This window comes from Anolis carolinensis, chromosome 6 (assembly GCF_035594765.1).
Source record: "Anolis carolinensis isolate JA03-04 chromosome 6, rAnoCar3.1.pri, whole genome shotgun sequence".
NCBI lineage: Eukaryota > Metazoa > Chordata > Lepidosauria > Squamata > Dactyloidae > Anolis > Anolis carolinensis.
Genome location: NC_085846.1, coordinates 116925084 through 116946023, shown reverse-complemented (window position 1 = coordinate 116946023; position 20940 = coordinate 116925084). Strand labels below are relative to the sequence as shown.

Genomic DNA, 20940 nt, shown 5'->3' with positions numbered 1-20940 from the left:
CATCCCACACAATTGTATAGCCTGTGGGAAAGAAACCAAGCTGGGAATTTCCTCATCAAGTTCCCAGTTTCACCTGTATTTTTGGACTTTACCTGGACATTGCAACACCATCCTTCTATTCAGGAAGGGGAAATCATCTCCCCTGTCCCTTGGGCAAAGAGCCATTCACCACCACTCACGCCTTTGATGAACGGGACCTCTCGCATTGGGAGGAATCTGAATGTCTACAGCCAAACCCATCCTGTCATTTTGCATGATTATGTCAGAACATGATGTTTTGTTTCTCTGGAGTCTGGGACCGTCAGATCAGCCCCTTAATGGGCCAGATCATGTCCATCGCATAAAGACAATAGCATTCTTGGGTAGGGTCAGAGACGCCCTCAATCACTTTGTTATTTTTCCTGTTCAGTAAAAGGAATCTCATTCATCAACACTTGATCATCCCTTGTCCCAGCCCACGCTGGCCAGTGAGCCAAGCCCCTCTCTGTGACTGGTCAGAATTAGAGGCTTTGCTGCAGCCAATGCCAGCTTGTGTATAAAAAGAGCTATGAAACTGTATTCTGGATGCTATCTACTTTGTGAATGAATCACTAGCTAGCATCCTATCTGCAGATAATGAAATCTCGCTTGGATTAAAATCCTCTTCTCTCCTTGCTTGCTGGCTGATTTCAATTGGGCCTGATCTTAATGCCCACCACAGCAGGGACTCACTCACAATGGGCAGCTCAGGCTGATCACTTGCCTGGGTTTCTGCCAACAGGCTTCTCCCTGGTCTCACTGCCAGGGGTTGCCTCCGAAAATGGGGCAAACATTAGGAATTGTGGGAGTTGGGGTCCAAAACGCCTGGAGGGCCCAAGTTTGCCCAGGCCTGCCATAGAGGTTGAAGTGTTCAGCCGGACTCACCTTCTTGGCAAGGCTCACACTTGGTGTTGGCACTTCCGCAGGGGACGGTGGCCCCGAAACCTGGAGGGCAGAGTTCGCAGCAGTCTCCGGCCAGGGTGAAGTGTCCATGCTCACATCCCTGATGCGCCAGGACCTAAGGAGAGTCAAATTTCCTTTTGAGCTATGGGAAGACATTGTCACAGGTGGAGTACGAAAGAGACTACACTGAAGGTTCACACAAGGTCATTGGAGCATCACTGAGTCCTAGACCTGGGAGGGGGCCCTTGAGACCATCTAGTCTGGCCCCATGTTGTTCAGTGAAGCATCTCCTGCTAAAGGACCCTCAAAATGAGCAATTCTGAAATATGTTGATCTAAAATATTAATACTACTAATAATGATCATAATAATTATTATAATATGTTTTTGACTGTGTTTTGTCTTAATGGCAGACAGGGTGGACTAGATGTCCTTTGGGGATCTAATAGAGAGTATATAGACTACCTAGAAGTCCAGTGAAGGTTTTGAATTAGGTCTAGATGGTCGTCTGTCAGGAGGCCTTTGACTGTGCCTCCCTTAATGGCAGAAGAGGTGTGGACTAGATGGCCTTTGAGAGTCTATTCCAACTCTAGAGAGAGTATAGACTTCTTGAGAGTCCAGTGAAGGTTTTGAATTAGGTCTAGATGGTCACCTGTCGAGAGGTCTTTGACTGTGCCTCCCTTAATAGCAGTTGAGGTTTAGCAATAGGGATGGATGGCCGTCTGTCGGGAGGGCTTTGACTGTGACTCCCTTAATGGCAGAAAGAGTGGACTTGATGCCCTTTGGGGGTCCCTTCCAACTCTAGCAAAAGTATAGGCTGCTTGAGAGTCCAGTAAATGTTTTGAATTGGGGTTCGAAGGCCATCTGTCGGGAGGGCTTTGACTGTGTTTTCTTTAATGGTAGAAGGGGTGGACTAGATGCCCTTTGGGGGTCCCTTTGAGAGTAAATACTGTTTGGGAGTCCAGGAGAGGTTTTGAATTAGGGCTGGATGGCCGTCTATCGGGAGGGCTTTGACTGTGTTTTCTTTAATGGCAGAAGGGGTGGACTAGATGCCCTTTAGGGGTCCCTTTGAGAGTATATAGACTGTCTGGGAGTCCAGTGGAGGTTTTGAATTAGGGCTGAATGGCCATCTGCCAGGAGGGCTTTGACTGTGCCTCCCTTAATGGCAGTTGAGGTTTAGCATTAGGGCTAGATGGCCATCTGTTGGGAGGGCTTTAATGGCAGAAGGGGTGGACTAGATGCTCTTTAGGGGTCCCTTCAAGAGTATATAAACTGCTTGGCAGTCCAGCGGAGGTTTTGAATTAGGGCTGGATGGCCGTCTGTCAGGAGGGCTTTGGGGAGGTTAATGGAGGTTGAGGTATAGCATTAGGGTTGGATGGCCACCTGTTGGGAGGGCTTTAATGGCAGAAGGGGTGGACTAGATGCCCTTTAGGGGTCCCTTTTGAGAGTATATAAACTGCTTGGGAGTCCAGCAGAGGCTTAGAATTAGGTCAGGATGGCCGTCTATCGGGAGGGCTTTGACTGTGTTTTCCTGAATGGCAGAAGGGGTGGACTAGATGCCCTTTAGGGGTCCCTTTGAGAGTATATAAACTGCCTGGGAGTCCAGCAGAGGTTTTGAATTAGGTCAGGATAATAATAATAATAATAATAATAATAATAATAATAATAATAATAATAAACTTTATTTATACCCCACCACCATCTCCCCAGGGCGGCTTACATGGGGCAGAGGCCCAAACAACATAGGACAAAATATAGGCAACATAATACAAATCACCCTATAAAAAGATAAAATAGTAATACAATATATCAATTAAAACAAAAATACAGGATACAAAATTGCATTTAAAACACATAAATGGTAAAATTGTAATAAATACAGGATAGATTACAGGCCGTCTATCGGGAGGGCTTTGACTGTGTTTTCTTTAATGGCAGACTAGATGCCCTTCGGGGGTCCCTTCCAACTCTAGAGAGAGTATACACTGCTTGAGAGTCCAGCAGAGGTTTAGAATTAGGTCAGGATGGCCGTCTGTCGGGAGGGCTTTGACTGTGTTTTCCTGCATGGCAGAAGGGGTGGGCTAGATGCCCTTTGGGGGTCCCTTTGAGAGTATATAAACTGCTTGGGAGTCCAGCAGAGGCTTAGTATTAGGTCAGGATGGCCGTCTATCGGGAGGGCTTTGACTGTGTTTTCCTGCATGGCAGAAAGAGTGGACTAGATGCCCTTTGGGGGTCCCTTTGAGAGTATATAAATTGCTTGGGAGTCCAGCAGAGGCTTAGTATTAGGTCAGGATGGCCGTCTATCGGGAGGGCTTTGACTGTGTTTTCCTGCATGGCAGAAGGGGTGGGCTAGATGCCCTTTGGGGGTCCCTTTGAGAGTATATAGACTGCCTGGGAGTCCAGCAGAGGTTTAGAATTAGGTCAGGATGGCCGTCTATCGGGAGGGCTTTGACTGTGTTTTCTTTAATGGCAGAAGGGGTGGACTAGATGCCCTTTAGGGGTCCCTTTGAGAGTATATAAACTGTTGGGAGTCCAGCAGAGGTTTAGAATTAAGTCAGGATGGCCGTCTGTTGGGAGGGCTTTGACTGTGTTTTCCTGAATGGCAGAAGGGGTGGGCTAGATGCCCTTTGGGGGTCCCTTTGAGAGTATATAAACTGCCTGGGAGTCCAGCAGAGGTTTAGAATTAGGGCTGGATGGCTGTCTGTTGGGAGGGCTTTGACTGTGCTTTCCTGAATGGCAGAAGGGGTGGGCTAGATGCCCTTTGGGGGTCCCTTTGAGAGTATATAAACTGCTTGGGAGGTTTAGAATTAGGTCAGGATGGCCGTCTGTTGGGAGGGCTTTGACTGTGTTTCCCTGAATGGCGGAAGGGGTGGGCTAGATGCCCTTTGGGGGTCCCTTCCAACTCTAGAGAGAGTATAGACTGCTTGAGAGTCCAGTGGAGGTTTAGAATTAGGTCAGGATGGCCGTCTGTTGGGAGGGCTTTGACTGTGTTTTCCTGCATGGCAGTAGGGGTGGGCTAGATGCCCTTTGGGGGTCCCTTTGAGAGTATATAAACTGCTTGGGAGGTTTAGAATTAGGTCAGGATGGCCGTCTGTTGCCAGCAGAGGTTTAGAATTAGGTCAGGATGGCCGTCTATCGGGAGGGCTTTGACTGTGTTTCCCTGAATGGCGGAAGGGGTGGGCTAGATGCCCTTTGGGGGTCCCTTCCAACTCTGCAGGCTGCCTGGGAATCCCCACCGGGCTGGGCTCTCTATTAATAACCTGAGGAATGCAGGCCTGTCACACACACACAGAGATGCATCTCAGACTTTATTCCTTCGCCTTCAAGGCGGAATGTGTTCGTGCAAGAAGAGCATTGCAAATGCGCACAAACCCAACAGCTGGACTGGGGCTTTGCACCCACTTTTGCACATTTGCACCCACTTGGAGCCACACAACGCATTCCCTTTTATTATACACATTCTCCTTTGAACCATGCTTCTATTTCCATCTATAGATATAAAAGAGTGATGGAATCCTGGCGACCGAGAAAACAACAAAACTACAGGCCCCCCCAACCTCGAAATTTGACAATACAACCCATCATCCACGCCTCTAGGTTGATACAACAAAAAGAAAAAAAAATAAAGTCCTAATTAGAGGGAAATGAATAATTGTTTTTATCCCATTGCTGCCATTTAGAAGGCTAAGCTCTGCCCACTTGGTCTCCTAGCAACCCACTCAGCCCAGGGGACAGGCAGAGTTAGGCCTCTTCCACACTGCCTATAAAATACAGATTATCAGATTTTATTATACGGCATTATATAGACTCAAATATAATTATATTATATTTATTATATAGACTCAAAGCCCATCCACAGAGCTATATAACCCATTTATAATCTTATATTATCTGCTTTGAACTGGGTTATCTTGACTCCACACTGCCATATAATCCACTTCAGTGTGCATTTTATACAGCTGGGTAAAAGGGGCTTCATATAATCTAGTTGTATTATATATATATATATATTCTACTTGGAAATTACGCTTCTATTTAACACAGGCAACAATGGCAATGTTCGCCTTTTTTGCCGCAGCACCACACTGCTGGGCTTTCTGGAGTTGAAAGCATGCAATAATGAAATTCTGCAAAAAGTCCCAAGTTTGGTGCAAAAGGAAGCAAACTATCCATCCTTGCAGCCAAGGGGGATGCTGGGATTTGTAGTTCCCAGCAAAGAGGTGTATTTGTTGTCTATTTTCTTTCTAAGGCTGAAAAGTTGGATGACTTTTCCAAATTCTTTTTTGCCACAACAACAAAGTGCTTCTTGGAAACTTTTTCCTGCTCCCTGCCCTGGAGCGAAGAACAAAGAAAATTAATTGGCTTCTCCTTTGCATCTGGAGATAGTTAATTACAACAAGGCCCTCTTAAAGGCACAGCACGGAAAGAGAAACAGGCTGTAAGGGGAAGGAAAAGATCCCTATGGGTGCATCTACACTGCAGAATTAATCCAGTTTGATACCACTTCAGCAGCCAGCCAGCTATATGCTGCGGGACCATGGGATTTGTAGCTTGGAGAGGCATTGCCGACCCTTTATTTTGTCCCAATTTCACATTTTCTGGATAAACTTTTGCTGTGCAGAATGGGGCTGGACTAGATGACCTTTGGGGGTCCCTTCCCATTCTTATGATTCAGGATTCTTCTTGTTGTTATTATTATGATATTTATATTTATTTGCGCTCAGCTTTGTTCTCAGGGCCAAGACCCAACCTTAAGCAACTATACAATTAAAAAACATAGTAAAATAGAATTAAATATCACATTATTATTACCGTTAATACTCGAGTATAAGCCGACCCGAATATAAGCCAGGGCACCTAATTTTACCACAAAAAACCTGGAAAAAATTGACTCCAATTTTTTGGAGTATATTTATATTTATTTGCACTCAGCTTTGTTCTCAGGGCCAAGACCCAACCTTAAGCAACTATACAATTAAAAAACATAGTAAAATAGAATTAAATATCACATTATTATTACCGTTAATACTCGAGTATAAGCCGACCCGAATATAAGCCAGGGCACCTAATTTTACCACAAAAAACCTGGAAAAAATTGACTCCAATTTTTTGGAGTATATTTATATTTATTTGCACTCAGCTTTGTTCTCAGGGCCAAGACCCAACCTTAAGCAACTATACGATTAAAAAAAAATAGTAAAATAGAATTAAATATCACATTATTATTACCGTATATACTCGAGTATAAGCCGACCCGAATATAAGCCGAGGCACCTAATTTTACCACAAAAAAACCTGGAAAAAATTGACTCCAATTTTTTGGAGTATATTTATATTTATTTGCACTCAGCTTTGTTCTCAGGGCCAAGACCCAACCTTAAGCAACTATACAATTAAAAAACATAGTAAAATAGAATTAAATATCACATTATTATTACCGTATATACTCAAGTATAAGCCGACCCGAATATAAGCCGGGGCACCTAATTTTACCACAAAAAACTGGAAAAAATTGACTCCAATTTTTTGGAGTATATTTATATTTATTTGCACTCAGCTTTGTTCTCAGGGCCAAGACACAACCTTAAGCAACTATACAATTAAAAAACATAGTAAAATAGAATTAAATATCACATTATTATTACCGTATATACTCTAGTACAAACCGACCCGAATATAAGCCGAGGCACCTAATTTTACCACAAAAAAACTGGAAAAAATTGACTCCAATTTTTTGGAGTATATTTATATTTATTTGCACTCAGCTTTGTTCTCAGGGCCAAGACACAACCTTAAGCAACTATACAATTAAAAAAAATAGTAAAATAGAATTAAATATCACATTATTATTACCGTATATACTCAAGTATAAGCCGACCCGAATATAAGCCGGGGCACCTAATTTTACCACAAAAAAACTAGAAAAAAAACTGACTCCAGTATAAGCAGTGGTAAATTTCAGAAATAAAAACAGATACCAATAAAATTACATTAATTGAGGTATCAGTAGGTTAAATGTTTATGAATATTTACATAAAGCTCAAATTTAAGATAAGTTTGTCCAACTCTGATTAAATCATGATTCTCATCTTCTTCAATGTAAATGTGCTTATGTATCTTTTTAATAATAATAGAGTAAAATGATACATGTAATAATAATCATAATAAGTACAGGAAAATAATACATGTAGTAATAAATAGAGTAAAATAATAAATATAAGAATAATAATATCAGAGTGAAATAATAAATGTATTATTATTATTAATAATAATAATAGAGTAAAATAAATGTAATAGTAGCAACAATAATAGAGAAAAATAATAAATGTAATAATAATAATAGAGAAAAATAATAAATGTAATAATACCAATAATAGAGAAAAATAATAAATGTACCATATATTCTCGAGTATAAGCTGACCCAAATATAAGCCAACCAGGACCCTCACCCGAGTATAAGCCGAGGGGGGCGTTTTCAGTCTTAAAAAAGGGCTGAAAAACTAGGCTTATACTTGAGTATATACAGTATATTATATATATTATAATATATATTATATATATATATATATATATATATATATATATATATATATATATAATATTATATAATTATATATATTATAATATAATAAAATAATCATGTGATATTTAATTCTATTTTACTATTTTTTAATCGTATAGTATTATATTATATATAATAATATTCATTTGCATCCTATCTTTCTCCCCATAACAAGACTCAAAGCCATCGACAAAGGATTGCAAACAATGCAAGATAAAAGCAACACAAAAGTTGTCAATTCAAACTTCTGAGAGTATTGCAACTTCTGATTCATTTCAATAGGATTGCGCAATTCAACCAGACCTAACCAAATCTCCTTTTGCAGAGGATGATGGGATCTGTAGTCCCACACTGCCATGAGCCCCTTTGCTTTGGTGGGAACTAGAAAGCCCAAATGGTTAAATATAACCATTCCATTATCTTCAAAGCTCCAGAATAATAATAATAATAATAATAATAATAATAATAGTAATGCATCATCATCCGAAAATACATCACACAGACCTAGACACTTGGGAAGTGTTTGACTTGTGATTTTGTGATACGAAATCCAGCATATCTATCTTGTTTGCTGTGTCATAATAAAATAATAAAATAATAATAATAATAATAATAATAATAATAATACATCACACAGTCCTAGACACTTGGGAAGTGTTCGACTTGTGATTTTGTGATACGAAATCCAGCATATCTATCTTGTTTGCTGTATCATAATAAAATAATAATAATAATAATAATAATAATAATAATAATAATAATACATCACACAGTCCTAGACACTTGGGAAGTGTTCGACTTGGGGATTTTGTGATATGAAATCCAGCATGTCTATCTTGTTTGCTGTGTCATAATAAAATAATAATAATAATAATAATAATAATAATAATAATAATAATACATCACACAGTCCTAGACACTTGGGAAGTGTTCGACTTGTGATTTTGTGATACGAAATCCAGCATGTCTATCTTGTTTGCTGTGTCATAATAAAATAATAATAATAATAATAATAATAATAATAATAATAATAATAATCCGAAAATACATCACACAGTCCTAGACAATTGGCAAGTCTCCGACTTGTGATTTTGTGATACGAAATCCAGCATATCTATCTTGTTTGCTGTGTCATAATAAAATAATAATAATAATAATAATAATAATAATAATAATAATAATCCGATAATACATCACACAGTCCTAGACACTTGGGAAGTGTTCGAGTTGTGATTTTGTGATACGAAATCCAGCATATCTATCTTGTTTGCTGTGTCATAATAAAATAATAATAATAATAATAATAATAATAATAATAATACATCACACAGTCCTAGACACTTGGGAAGTGTTCGACTTGTGATTTTGTGATACGAAATCCAGCATATCTATCTTGTTTGCTGTGTCATACAATAATAATAATAATAATAATAATAATAATAATAATAATAATAATAATAATCTGAAAATACATCACACAGTCCTAGACAATTGGCAAGTGTCCGACTTGTGATTTTGTGATACGAAATCCAGCATATCTATCTTGTTTGCTGTGTCATAATAAAATAATAATAATAATAATAATAATAATAATAATAATGCAAGAAAATAACCCTGCTGCACTGTCGGGGTTGGACTAGATGGCCTTTGGGGGACCCTTCCTATTCTTGTATTTTTTTTCCCTTGCTTTTCTGAATCATCCTGCCTTGGTTTCACATCCTTTTTGAAAGGATTGGGAAAGAGTTAAGAGCCTGAAGGCAAAGCAAAGTTGCTGGAAAATGGAAGGAGGGGAAAAAAAGAGAAAAGACTGGAATTCCTTCCTCAATGCAAAACACCTGGAGATGCTCACATTAAAAAGAAAGAAAATACAGCTTGGTGTGTGGCTTTGGGCGCTGGAAGGGGAACGGGCCCTCTGTGAGCTACACACAAACATATATATATACTAGCCTTCTAACTGGCAGCAATCGGATAAAAGCAATTATTCCTCTCTCTCTAATTAGGACTTTATTTTTCTTTTCTTTTTGTTGTATCAACCTAGAGCCGTGGATGATGGGTTGTGTCGTCAAATTTCGAGGTTGGGGGGCCTGTAGTTTTGTTGTTTTGTGGGTCGCCGTGATGCCATCACTCTTTTATATATATAGATTGTATTAATTTTTAGTGTTTTTTATTATTTTTTATTGGGTTGCTAGGAGACCAAGTTGGAGGAGCTTAGCCTTCTAACTGGCAGCAATTGGATAAAAGCAATTATTCCTCTCTCTCTCTAATTAGGACTTTATTTTTCTTTTCTTTTTTTTGTATCAACCTGGAGGCGTGGATGAGGGGTTGTGTCGTCAAATTTCGAGGTTGGGGGGCCTGTAGTTTTGTTGTTTTGTGGGTCGCCGTGATGCCATCACTCTTTTATATATATAGATTGTATTAATTTTTAGTGTTTTTTATTATTTTTTATTGGGTTGCTAGGAGACCAAGTTGGAGGAGCTTAGCCTTCTAACTGGCAGCAATTGGATAAAAGCAATTATTCCTCTCTCTCTCTAATTAGGACTTTATTTTTCTTTTCTTTTTTTTGTATCAACCTGGAGGCGTGGATGAGGGGTTGTGTCGTCAAATTTCGAGGTTGGGGGGCCTGTAGTTTTGTTGTTTTGTGGGTTGCCGTGATGCCATTACTCTTTTATATATATAGATATACACACACACACAAACACTATGTATATATATATGTCTGTATATGTATATTTATGTATAAGCAGCACACTCCCTTTTGGAGCTGGAAGGGGAATGGGTCCTTGGTGTGCCACACACAAATATATACACATCTTCTATATATATAAATGAGTGATGGCATCACGGCGACCCATAAAACAACAAATCTACTGGCCCCCCAACCTCGAAATTTGACAACACAACCCCTCATCCACGCCTCTAGGTTGATACAACAAAAAGAAAAGAAAAATAAAGTCCTACTTAGAGGGAGAGCAATAATTGTTTTTATCCAATTGCTGCCACTTAGAAGGCTAAGCTCCGCCCACTTGGTGTCCTAGCAACCCACTCAGCCCAGTGTTAATAAAAGAATAAAAAATAAATACAAATAATACAATAAAAATAATTATAAACACTAAAAAATTAATACAATAAAATACTATAACAAAATAACTAAAAATAATACAACAAAATAATAAAATATAATAAATAAAAAAGATAAGTTACAATAAAATTAATTTAAAAAAATACAAATAACGTCAAATAAAAATTAAACAACAACTTTTAACCAATACCACCACCACTTTGCCACAGCAACGCGTGGCTGGGCACAGCTAGTCTTCTATATATATAAAAGAGTGATGGCATCACGGCGACCCACAAAACAACAAAACTACAGGCCCCCCAACCTCGAAATTTGACAACACAACCCATCATCCATGCCTCTAGGTTGATACAACAAAAAGGAAAAGAAAAATAAAGTCCTAATTAGAGAGAGAGGAATAATTGCTTTTATCCAATTGCTGCCAGTTAGAAGGCTAAGCTCCTCCAACTTGGTCTCCTAGCAACCCAATAAAAAATAATAAAAAACACTGAAAAATTAATACAATAAAATACTACAATAACAGAAAATAACTAAAAATAATACAAGAAAATAATACAATATAAGAAATAAAAATATAACTTACAATAAAATTAATTAAAAAAATGCAAATAACGTCAAATAAAAATTACACAACAATTTTTAACCAATACCACCACCACTTTGCCACAGCAACGCGTGGCCGGGCACAGCTAGTTATATATAATAAATAATAATAATAAACTTTATTTTTATATCCCGCCCCATCTCCCCGAAGGGACTCGGGGCGGCTCACAACAGGGACAAGCCCGAAAACAACAACACAAGACATTTGACCAAAAACATTCCAATAGTAAAGTTAAAGATTTCCCCTTGACGTTAAGTCTCGTTGTGTCCAACTCTGGGGGTTGGTGCCCATCTCCTATTCCTAAGCCGAAGAGCCGGCGTTGCTCATAGACACCTCCAAGGTCAGGTGGCCCCTGGCATGACTGCATTGAACGCCGCCGGAGTGGTACCTATTGATCTACTCGTATTCGCATGTTTTCAAACTGCTAGGTTGGCAGAAGCTGGGGCTAACAGTTGGAGCTCACCCCGCTCCATCCCGACTTTTCGGTTAGTAAGTTCAACAGCTCAGCGGTTTAACCCACTGCGCCACCGGGGGCTCCTATATGTGTGTATATGTATGTATATATGTATAAGCACTCTCCCTTCTGCAGCTGGAAGGGGAATGGGTCCTCTGTATGCCATTCACAAACATACACATATACATACATACTATACATACTATATATGTATGTATATTTATGTGTATATATGTTTAAGCACTCTCCTTTTTGGAGTTGTAAGGCATACCATATATATATTCTCCTTTTTGGAGTTGGATAAACATACATATATATACACACACACAACTATATATGTATGTATATTTATATGTGTACTGTATATACTCGAGTATAAGCCTAGTTTTTCAGCCCTTTTTTAGGACTGAAAAAAACCCTCCTCGGCTTATAATTGGGTGAGGGTCCTGGTGGACTTATATTCAGGTCAGCTTATATTCAAGTATATTTATTATTTTTCTCTATTATTATTGGTATTATTACATTTATTATTTTTCTCTATTATTGTTGCTACTATTACATTTATTTTACTGTATTTATTATTGTTATTATTACATTTATTATTTCACTCTGATCTTATTACATTTATTATTTTCCTGTATTTATTATTACTTGTATTATTTTCCTGTATTTATTATTATTATTATTACATGTATTATTTTACTCTATTATTATTAAAAGGATACATAAGCACATTGACATTGAAGAAGATGAAAATAATGATTTAATCAGAGCTGAACAGTCATATCTTAAATTACAGTTTGATGTAAAGATTCATAAACATTTAACCTACTGATGCCTCAATTAATGTAATTTTATTTCTGAAATTTACCACCCTCGGCTTATACTGGAGTCAATGTTTTCCCTTTTTTTTGGTGGTAAAATTAGGTGCTTCGTCTTATATTCGGGTCGGCTTATACTCGAGTATATATGGTATATTTATTATTTTTCTCTATTATTATTGGTATTGTTACATATATTATTTTACTCTATTAATCATTATTATTACGTTTATTATTTAACTCTATTTTTATTATTATTAATACATTTATTATTTTACTCTATTTACTATTACATTTATTATTTACTGCATTTATTATTATTATTACATTTATTATTTTACTCTTATTATTAAAAGGATACATAAGCACATTTACACTGAAGAAGATGAGAAAAATGATTTAATCAGAGCGGCCGATGGGCTAATCAATAAAACGTGATTTGATTTGATTTAATCAGAGCTGAACAGTCCTATCTTAAATTACAGTTTGATGTAAAGATTCATAAACATTTAACCTACTGATGCCTCAATTAATGTAATTTTATTGGAATCTATTTTTATTTCTGAAATTTACCACCCCCGGCTTCTACTGGAGTCAATGTTTTCCCTTTTTTTTTGGTGGTAAAATTAGGTGCTTCGGCTTATATTCGGGTCGGCTTATACTCGAGTATATATGGTATACACACACACACACACACACATATACATACCATATATATACTCTCCTTTTTGGAGTGTGTGTGTGTAAGAATTCTCCCCTCTCCCACGACATATTGGAAATCCTATACTGGTTTAGCCGGTATCGTGTGCTTTCATGTCAGAAAGCAAATCAGGAAATAAATAAGACGCAGGAAAAATAACCCTTTAATTATAAAATCCACAGCAATGAACGACTGTGTTGGAGGGCCCTCCAAAGGGCATCCAGTCTGACCCTTCTCCCTTTGGGAGGTGTCAGATTGATGGGGAAACTCTTAAAAAATAGACCTTTTTAGGATACTACAGAATACTGGGAGTTGTAGTCCCCAAACAATTTTTTTTTTTTACAAGAGTGCATCTGCATTGTGGAATTAATGCAGTTTAAGACTGCAATGCAATGAGACGCTGGGAGTTATAGTTTGAAAAGGCCAAATATTGTCCCTTCCATATTCATTTGGATGGCAAATCTACTCTGGGGTTTAGCCGGAACTTATATCATCATTCTAACCCACTTTTATTTCCATTGAGATGCAAAGTTCAGACTAAAAATCGGAGCGGATGTAGTTTCCAGCTGATGAATCCACACTGTCAATTTAACACAGTTTGACACCACTAGTTTGTGTTAGTTAGTTTAGCCTATTTATTACAGCATAGTGCATTAGCAATGACTATCTATATATATAAAAGAGTGATGGCGTCACGGCAGCGGACAAAACAACAAAAGTAAACACCCCACAACTTCGAAAATTGACAACACAACCCATCATCCACGCCTCTAGGTTGATACAACAAAAAGAAAAGAAAAATGAAGTCCTAATTAGAGGGAGAGGAATAATTGTTTTTATCCAATTGCTGCCAGTTAGAAGGCTAAGCTCCACTCACTTGGTCTCCTAGCAACCCACTCAGCCCAGGGGACCCTTTACCTTAACTACCACCAATTCTTCAGTACTTTATTTCCCATACCACCATATTTCGCCACAGCAACACGTGGCCGGGCACAGCTAGTATTAATATAAGTGGGTCAAATGGATATTTTTATAGACATTGTCCATAGCTTTTGTATGGCATGTCAATGGGCACGTCTACACTGCGGATTTAATGCGGTTTGATGCCACTTTAACCGACATGCAATGCAATAAAGGGATGTGGTGCCAGATAAAAAGACCTTGGGCAACAACAACTCCCACGATTCCATAGCATTGAGCCATAGGAAATTGGGAGTGGTGTTAATCTGCATTAAATCCGCAGTGTAGATGCACCCATTGCATCATGATGATTATTATTGTTCTGAATATGCTTCTAGGGCTGCAGGCGAATTAATGCTGAGACGTGATGAATGAATGGCACATGCACACATCCCATTCCTCTCCTTACAAATAGTTTTTGGGGCTTTGTGGAAACATGTCCAAAGACAGAGAGAAATTCATAAGAAACGAATGTAAAGTCATGTTTAAAACAGAATGAAAGACCTACAGTATCTCTTGGAACTAGCAAAACAATGCATTTCAATGGATATGCATGGCTTTAATGCGTTTGCATCTTTGCACCAGTCTCATGCTTTATCAAATATATATCTATATCTATATATAAAATATATTGATGCTTTATCAATACATTTTAGCAATGCAGCACTCCAGCATGAGCCATGAAAAGAGAAGGCAACAAATAATAATAATAATAATAATAATAATAATAATAATAATAATAGGTATGCATGATTGCATCTTTTAATACAGTAGAGTCTCACTTATCCAACATAAACGGGCCGGCAGAACGTTGGATAAGCGAATATGTTGGATAATAAGGAGGCATTAAGGAAAATCCTATTAAACATCAAATTAGGTTATGATTTTACAAATGAAGCACCAAAACATCATGTATACAACAAATTTGACAGAAAAGGTAGTTCAATACGCAATAATGCTATGTAGTAATTACTGTATTTATGAATTTAGCACCAAAATATCGCAATGTATTGAAAATATTGACTACAAAAATGCGTTGGATAATCCAGAACGTTGGATAAGCGAGTGTTGGATAAGTGAGACTCTACTGTATATGTATTTTAATGGACTAATATATTATTATTTTAACTATGCTATATGCTTATGCCATCCTGGTGACAAATATATTATTATTATTTCACTGACACAAAAACACAGTATGACACAGCAAACGAGATTTATTTTTATTATTTTTATTATTATTATTATTATTATTATTATTATTATTATTATTATTATTATTATTATCAACACAACGACGTTGTATGGCACAGCAAACAAGATAGACATGCTGGATTTCGTTTCGCAAAACCACAAGTCGAACACTTCCCAAGTGTCTAGGACTGTGTGATGTATTTTCTGATGATGTGTGCAGATCCCAGTAGGGTGGCCTTTTGCAGTTGGCAGATGGTGATTTTGTCAATGTCTATTGTTTCCAAATGCCAGCTGAGATCTTTTGGCACGGCACCCAGTGTGCCCATCACCACCGGGACCACCTGCACTGGTTTCTGCCAGAGTCTTTGAAGTTCAATCTTGAGGTCCTGATAGCGGCTGAGTTTTTCCTGTTGTTTTTCATCTATGCGACTGTCACCTGGGATGGCAACATCAATGATCCAAACCTTGTTCTTTTCCACAACTGTGATGTCTGGTGTGTTGTGTTCCAGAACTTTGTCAGTCTGGATTCGGAAGTCCCACAGTATCTTTGCGTGCTCATTTTCCAAGACTTTTGCAGGTTTGTGATCCCACCAGTTCTTTGCTGCTGGCAGGTGGTACTTGAGGCATAAGTTCCAATGAATCATTTGGGCCACAGAGTTGTGCCTCTGTTTGTAGTCTGTCTGTGCAATTTTCTTACAGCAGCTGAGGATATGATCAATGGTTTCGTCAGCTTCCTTGCACAGTCTGCACTTTGGGTCATCAGCTGATTTTTCGATCTTGGCCTGAATGGCCTTTGTCCTGATGTCTTGCTCCTGGGCTGCAAGGATCAGGCCTTCTGTCTCCTTCTTCAGGGTCCCATTCGTGAGCCAGAGCCAGGTCTTCTCCTTATCAGCTTTTCCTTCAATTTTGTCAAGGAACTTTCCATGCAATGTTTTGTTGTGCCAGCTGTCAGCTCTAGTTTGTAGTGCGGTTTTCTTGTACTGATTCTTTGTCTGCTTTGTTTTGAGGAGTTTCTGATTTTTGACTTCAATCAAAGCAGGTTCTTCACTTTGTTTGACATCTTCTGCCAGGGCATGTTCTTCTTCTTTGACTGCTTGTTTGACTTGTAAGAGTCCTCTGCCCCCTGATCTTCTAGGCAGATATAGCCGGTCAACATCACTGCGAGGGTGCAGGGAATGATGAATGGTCATGAGTTTTCTTGTTTTTCTGTCCAAATTGTCCAGTTCCATCTGTGTCCAGTTTATGATGCCAGCAGTATATCTTATGACAGGCATGGCCCAGGTGTTTATGGCCTTGATGGTGTTGCCTCCATTGAGCTTGCTTTTGAGAATTTTTCTGACCCTTTGTGTGTATTCTTTGCTGACCACAGTTTTCACATGTTCATGCTTGATGTTGTCCAGCTGTAATATGCCCAGGTATTTATAGGCCTCTGGTTGGTGACACTTTATTGTTTGGCCATTGGGCATATTTATGCCCTCACTTTCAATGATTTTTCCCTTCTTCAATGCCACTGTCGAACATTTGTCCAAACCAAACTCCATGCTGATATCAGTGCTAAAAATTCGGATAGTGTTAGTCAGAGACTGAATTTCAGTTTCTGTTTTCCCATATAGCTTCAGGTCATCCATGTACATCAAATGTGAAATTTTGTGAGAATTCTTAGATATTTGATAGCCGAGATTTGTTTTTTGTAAGATTGTTGACAGAGGGATCATGGCAATAATGAAAAGCAGAGGGGACAATGAGTCTCCCTGGAAAATTCCTCTCCTGATGTTGACAAGTCCATAGCTTTCATTTCCAACAAACAGTTCAGTTTTCCAGTGCTCCATCATGTTTTCAATGAAGGTGCCAATGTTTTTTATTATTATTATTATTATTATTATTATTATTATTATTATTATTATTATTATCAGAAACACAACAAGAGGAGTCCATAGCAAACAAGATCACTCTAATGGCTGTTGTATTGGATCACACATCAGACACTTCCCAAGTGTCTAGGAGTGTGTGATGTATCGGCGAATAATGTGTGCAGATCCAAATAGGGTGGCCTTTTGCAGATGACGGGTGGTCATTTGGTCAGCACCGACGGTGTTTAAGTACGGGACAAGGTCTTTAGGCACTGCGCCCAGTGTGCCCATCACCACTGGGACCACCTTGACCGGCTTGTGCCAGAGTTTTTGCAGTATTATTATTATTTTAAGATATCTTTGGAAATGTATCCTCAGGCCCCCAGGTTAAGGATGTCTGGGTAATATCATCATCATCATCATCATCATCATCACTATCATCATCATTATCATCATCAGTTGGAAATGAATTTTCAAGCCGTGAGCTTAGATAATAGATGATAATAATAAAAATGATGATGGTGGTGCAGCGGGTTAAACTACTGAGCTGCTGAACTTGCTGACCAGAAGGTTGACGGTTCGAATCCACAGGATGAAGAGAGCTCCTGTTGTTAGCCCCAGTTTCTACCAACCTAGCAATTCAAAAACATGCAAATGTGAGTAGATCAATAGGTACCGCTCCAGTGGGAAGTAATGGCGCTCCATGTAGTCATGCCCATGGCCACATGACCTTGGAGGTGTCTATGGACAACGCCGACTCTTCATCTTAGAAATGGAGATGAGCACTAACTGGACTTAATATCAAGGGGAAACCTTTACCTTTATCAAGGTATGGTTTAAAATATATTCTTAGGCCTTGGGCTCTAGGCATTTCAGAGAACACAACAACAACTTGGGCTGTGGCGCAGGCAGGAGAGCAAGCCAGCTGCAATTAACTGCAATGAATCACTCTGACCAGGAGGTCATGAGTTCGAGGCCGCTCGGAGCCTATGTTTGTTTGTCTTTGTTCTATGTTAAAAGGCATTGAATGTTTGCCTATATGTGTAATGTGATCCACCCTGAGTCCCTTTCGGGGTGAGAAGGGCGGTATATATAAATGCTGTAAATAACAACAACAACAACAACAACAACAACAACAACAACAACAATAACAAAACGTATGGATCACTGATGTTGCAATCCAGGTGATAGCAGAATCAACAAAAAGCAACTGGAAAAGCTGACGTGATATGAGGATTTAAAGATCGAACTGCAAAGCCTCTGGCACAAGCCAGGCAAGGTGGTCCCAGTGGTGATGGGCACACTGGGTGCAGGGCCTAAAGACTTTGGCCAGAACTTGAAAACAATCTGTCAATTTTGAAAAAAAAATTACCATCTGTCAGTTGCAAAAGGCCAACTTACTCAGATCTGCACACATTATTTGCCAATACATCACACAGTCCTAGACCAGGGGTCCCCAAACTAAGGCCCGGGGGCCGGATGCGGCCCATCGAAGCCATTTATCCGGCCCCCGGCCCCTCCCTCGCCCGGTCCGTGCCTTCCAGCGTTTTTCTTGTTTATAATAGTATTTGAATTAGTATTTAATTAATAATTAATTATCAAGGGGGGTGCTTTGCTAGTGCTTTTGGTGCAAAAAGGCAGAAAGGGGCTGGACTAAATAGGGCAAGGGGTCTCTTCTAATCCTCTTTATTATTATTATTATTATTATTATTATTGACACAAAGACACAGTATATATGCAAACAAGCAAACACAGCAAACAAGATATATATGCTGGATTTTATATCATAAAATCACAAGTTCCCAAGCGTTTAGGGCTGTGTGACGTATTATTATTATTATTATTATTATTAACAACATTGAGGCTGGGTGGCCATCTGTCAGGGGTGCTTTGCTTGTGCTTTTGGTGCAAAAAGGCAGAAAGGGGCTGGACTAAATAGGGCAAGGGGTCTCTTCTAATCCTCTTTATTATTATTATTATTATTATTATTATTATTATTATTATTATTATTAACAACATTGAGGCTGGGTGGCCATCTGTCAGGGGTGCTTTGCTTGTGCTTTTGGTGCAAAAAGGCAGAAAGGGGCTGGACTAAATAGGGCAAGGGGTCTCTTCTAATCCTCTTTATTATTATTATTATTATTATTGACACAAAGACACAGTATATATGCAAACAAGCAAACACAGCAAACAAGATATATATGCTGGATTTTATATCATAAAATCACAAGTTCCCAAGCGTTTAGGGCTGTGTGACGTATTATTATTATTATTATTATTATTATTATTATTATTATTATTATTATTAACAACATTGAGGCTGGGTGGCCATCTGTCAGGGGTGCTTTGCTTGTGCTTTTGGTGCAAAAAGGCAGAAAGGGGCTGGACTAAATAGGGCAAGGGGTCTCTTCTAATCCTCTTTATTATTATTATTATTATTATTATTATTATTATTATTATTATTATTAACAACATTGAGGCTGGGTGGCCATCTGTCAGGGGTGCTTTGCTTGTGCTTTTGGTGCAAAAAGGCAGAAAGGGGCTGGACTAAATAGGGCAAGGGGTCTCTTCTAATCCTCTTTATTATTATTATTATTGACACAAAGACACAGTATATATGCAAACAAGCAAACACAGCAAACAAGATATATATGCTGGATTTTATATCATAAAATCACAAGTTCCCAAGCGTTTAGGGCTGTGTGACGTATTATTATTATTATTATTATTATTATTATTATTATTATTATTAACAACATTGAGGCTGGGTGGCCATCTGTCAAGGGTGCTTTGCTTGTGCTTTTGGTGCAAAAAGGCAGAAAGGGGCTGGACTAAATAGGGCAAGGGGTCTCTTCTAATCCTCTTTATTATTATTATTATTATTATTATTATTATTATTATTATTATTGACACAAAGACACAGTATATATGCAAACAAGCAAACACAGCAAACAAGATATATATGCTGGATTTTATATCATAAAATCACAAGTTCCCAAGCGTTTAGGGCTGTGTGACGTATTATTATTATTATTATTATTATTATTATTATTATTATTATTATTAAATTGTTGAAAATGCATCCTCAGGCTGGAGCTTAAAGCTTTTCAGAAAATACCATAACAACAACAAAAATAACAACAACAACAACATGCCGGGATATAGTTGGAAATTCATCCTCAAGGAAATGCATTCCCAGCTCAAGGCTTTTCAGATAGTACCCGCATAATAACAACAACAACAATAATAATAATAATATAATGCCAAGATATGCTTGGAAATGCATCCTCGGGTTCAAAAAATTTAAGACTTTTTGGAAAATATCTGAATTAAATTTTGATTATTCATCCTCAAGGAAATGCATTCTCAGCTCAAAGCTTTTCAGATACTACCCGCATAATAATAATAATAATAATAATAATAATAATAATAATAATAATAATAATAATTATATAATGCCAAGATATGCTTGGAAATGCATTCTCGGGCTCAAAAAAACTAAGACTTTTTGGAAAATATCTGAATTAAATTTTGATTATTCATCCTCAAGGAAATGCATTCTCAGCTCAAGGCTTTTCAGATACTACCCGCATAATAATAATAATAATAATAATAATAATAATAATAATAATAATAATAATAATAATAATAATATAATGTCAAGATATGCTTGGAAATGCATTCTCGGGCTCAAAAAAACTAAGACTTTTTGGAAAATATCTGAATTAAATTTTGATTATTCATCCTCAAGGAAATGCATTCTCAGCTCAAGGCTTTTCAGATACTACCCGCATAA

General features: G+C 38.0%; 2 protein-coding genes across 3 annotated transcripts in view; both read right to left on the bottom strand.

Moving 5' to 3' along the window:
• The window catches only part of LOC100555440 (D-serine dehydratase), a 459449-nt gene that overhangs the window by 367048 nt on the left and 71461 nt on the right, over positions 1-20940 (bottom strand). The window lies entirely within an intron of this gene.
• Positions 1-20940, bottom strand: part of LOC103282716 (tumor necrosis factor receptor superfamily member 16) — a 64712-nt gene that overhangs the window by 20524 nt on the left and 23248 nt on the right. Inside the window, exon 2 of the mRNA XM_062957797.1 lies at positions 904-1036. Within this exon, the coding sequence (XP_062813867.1) occupies positions 904-1036 (133 nt within the window). The remainder of the gene's footprint in view (positions 1-903; positions 1037-20940) is intronic.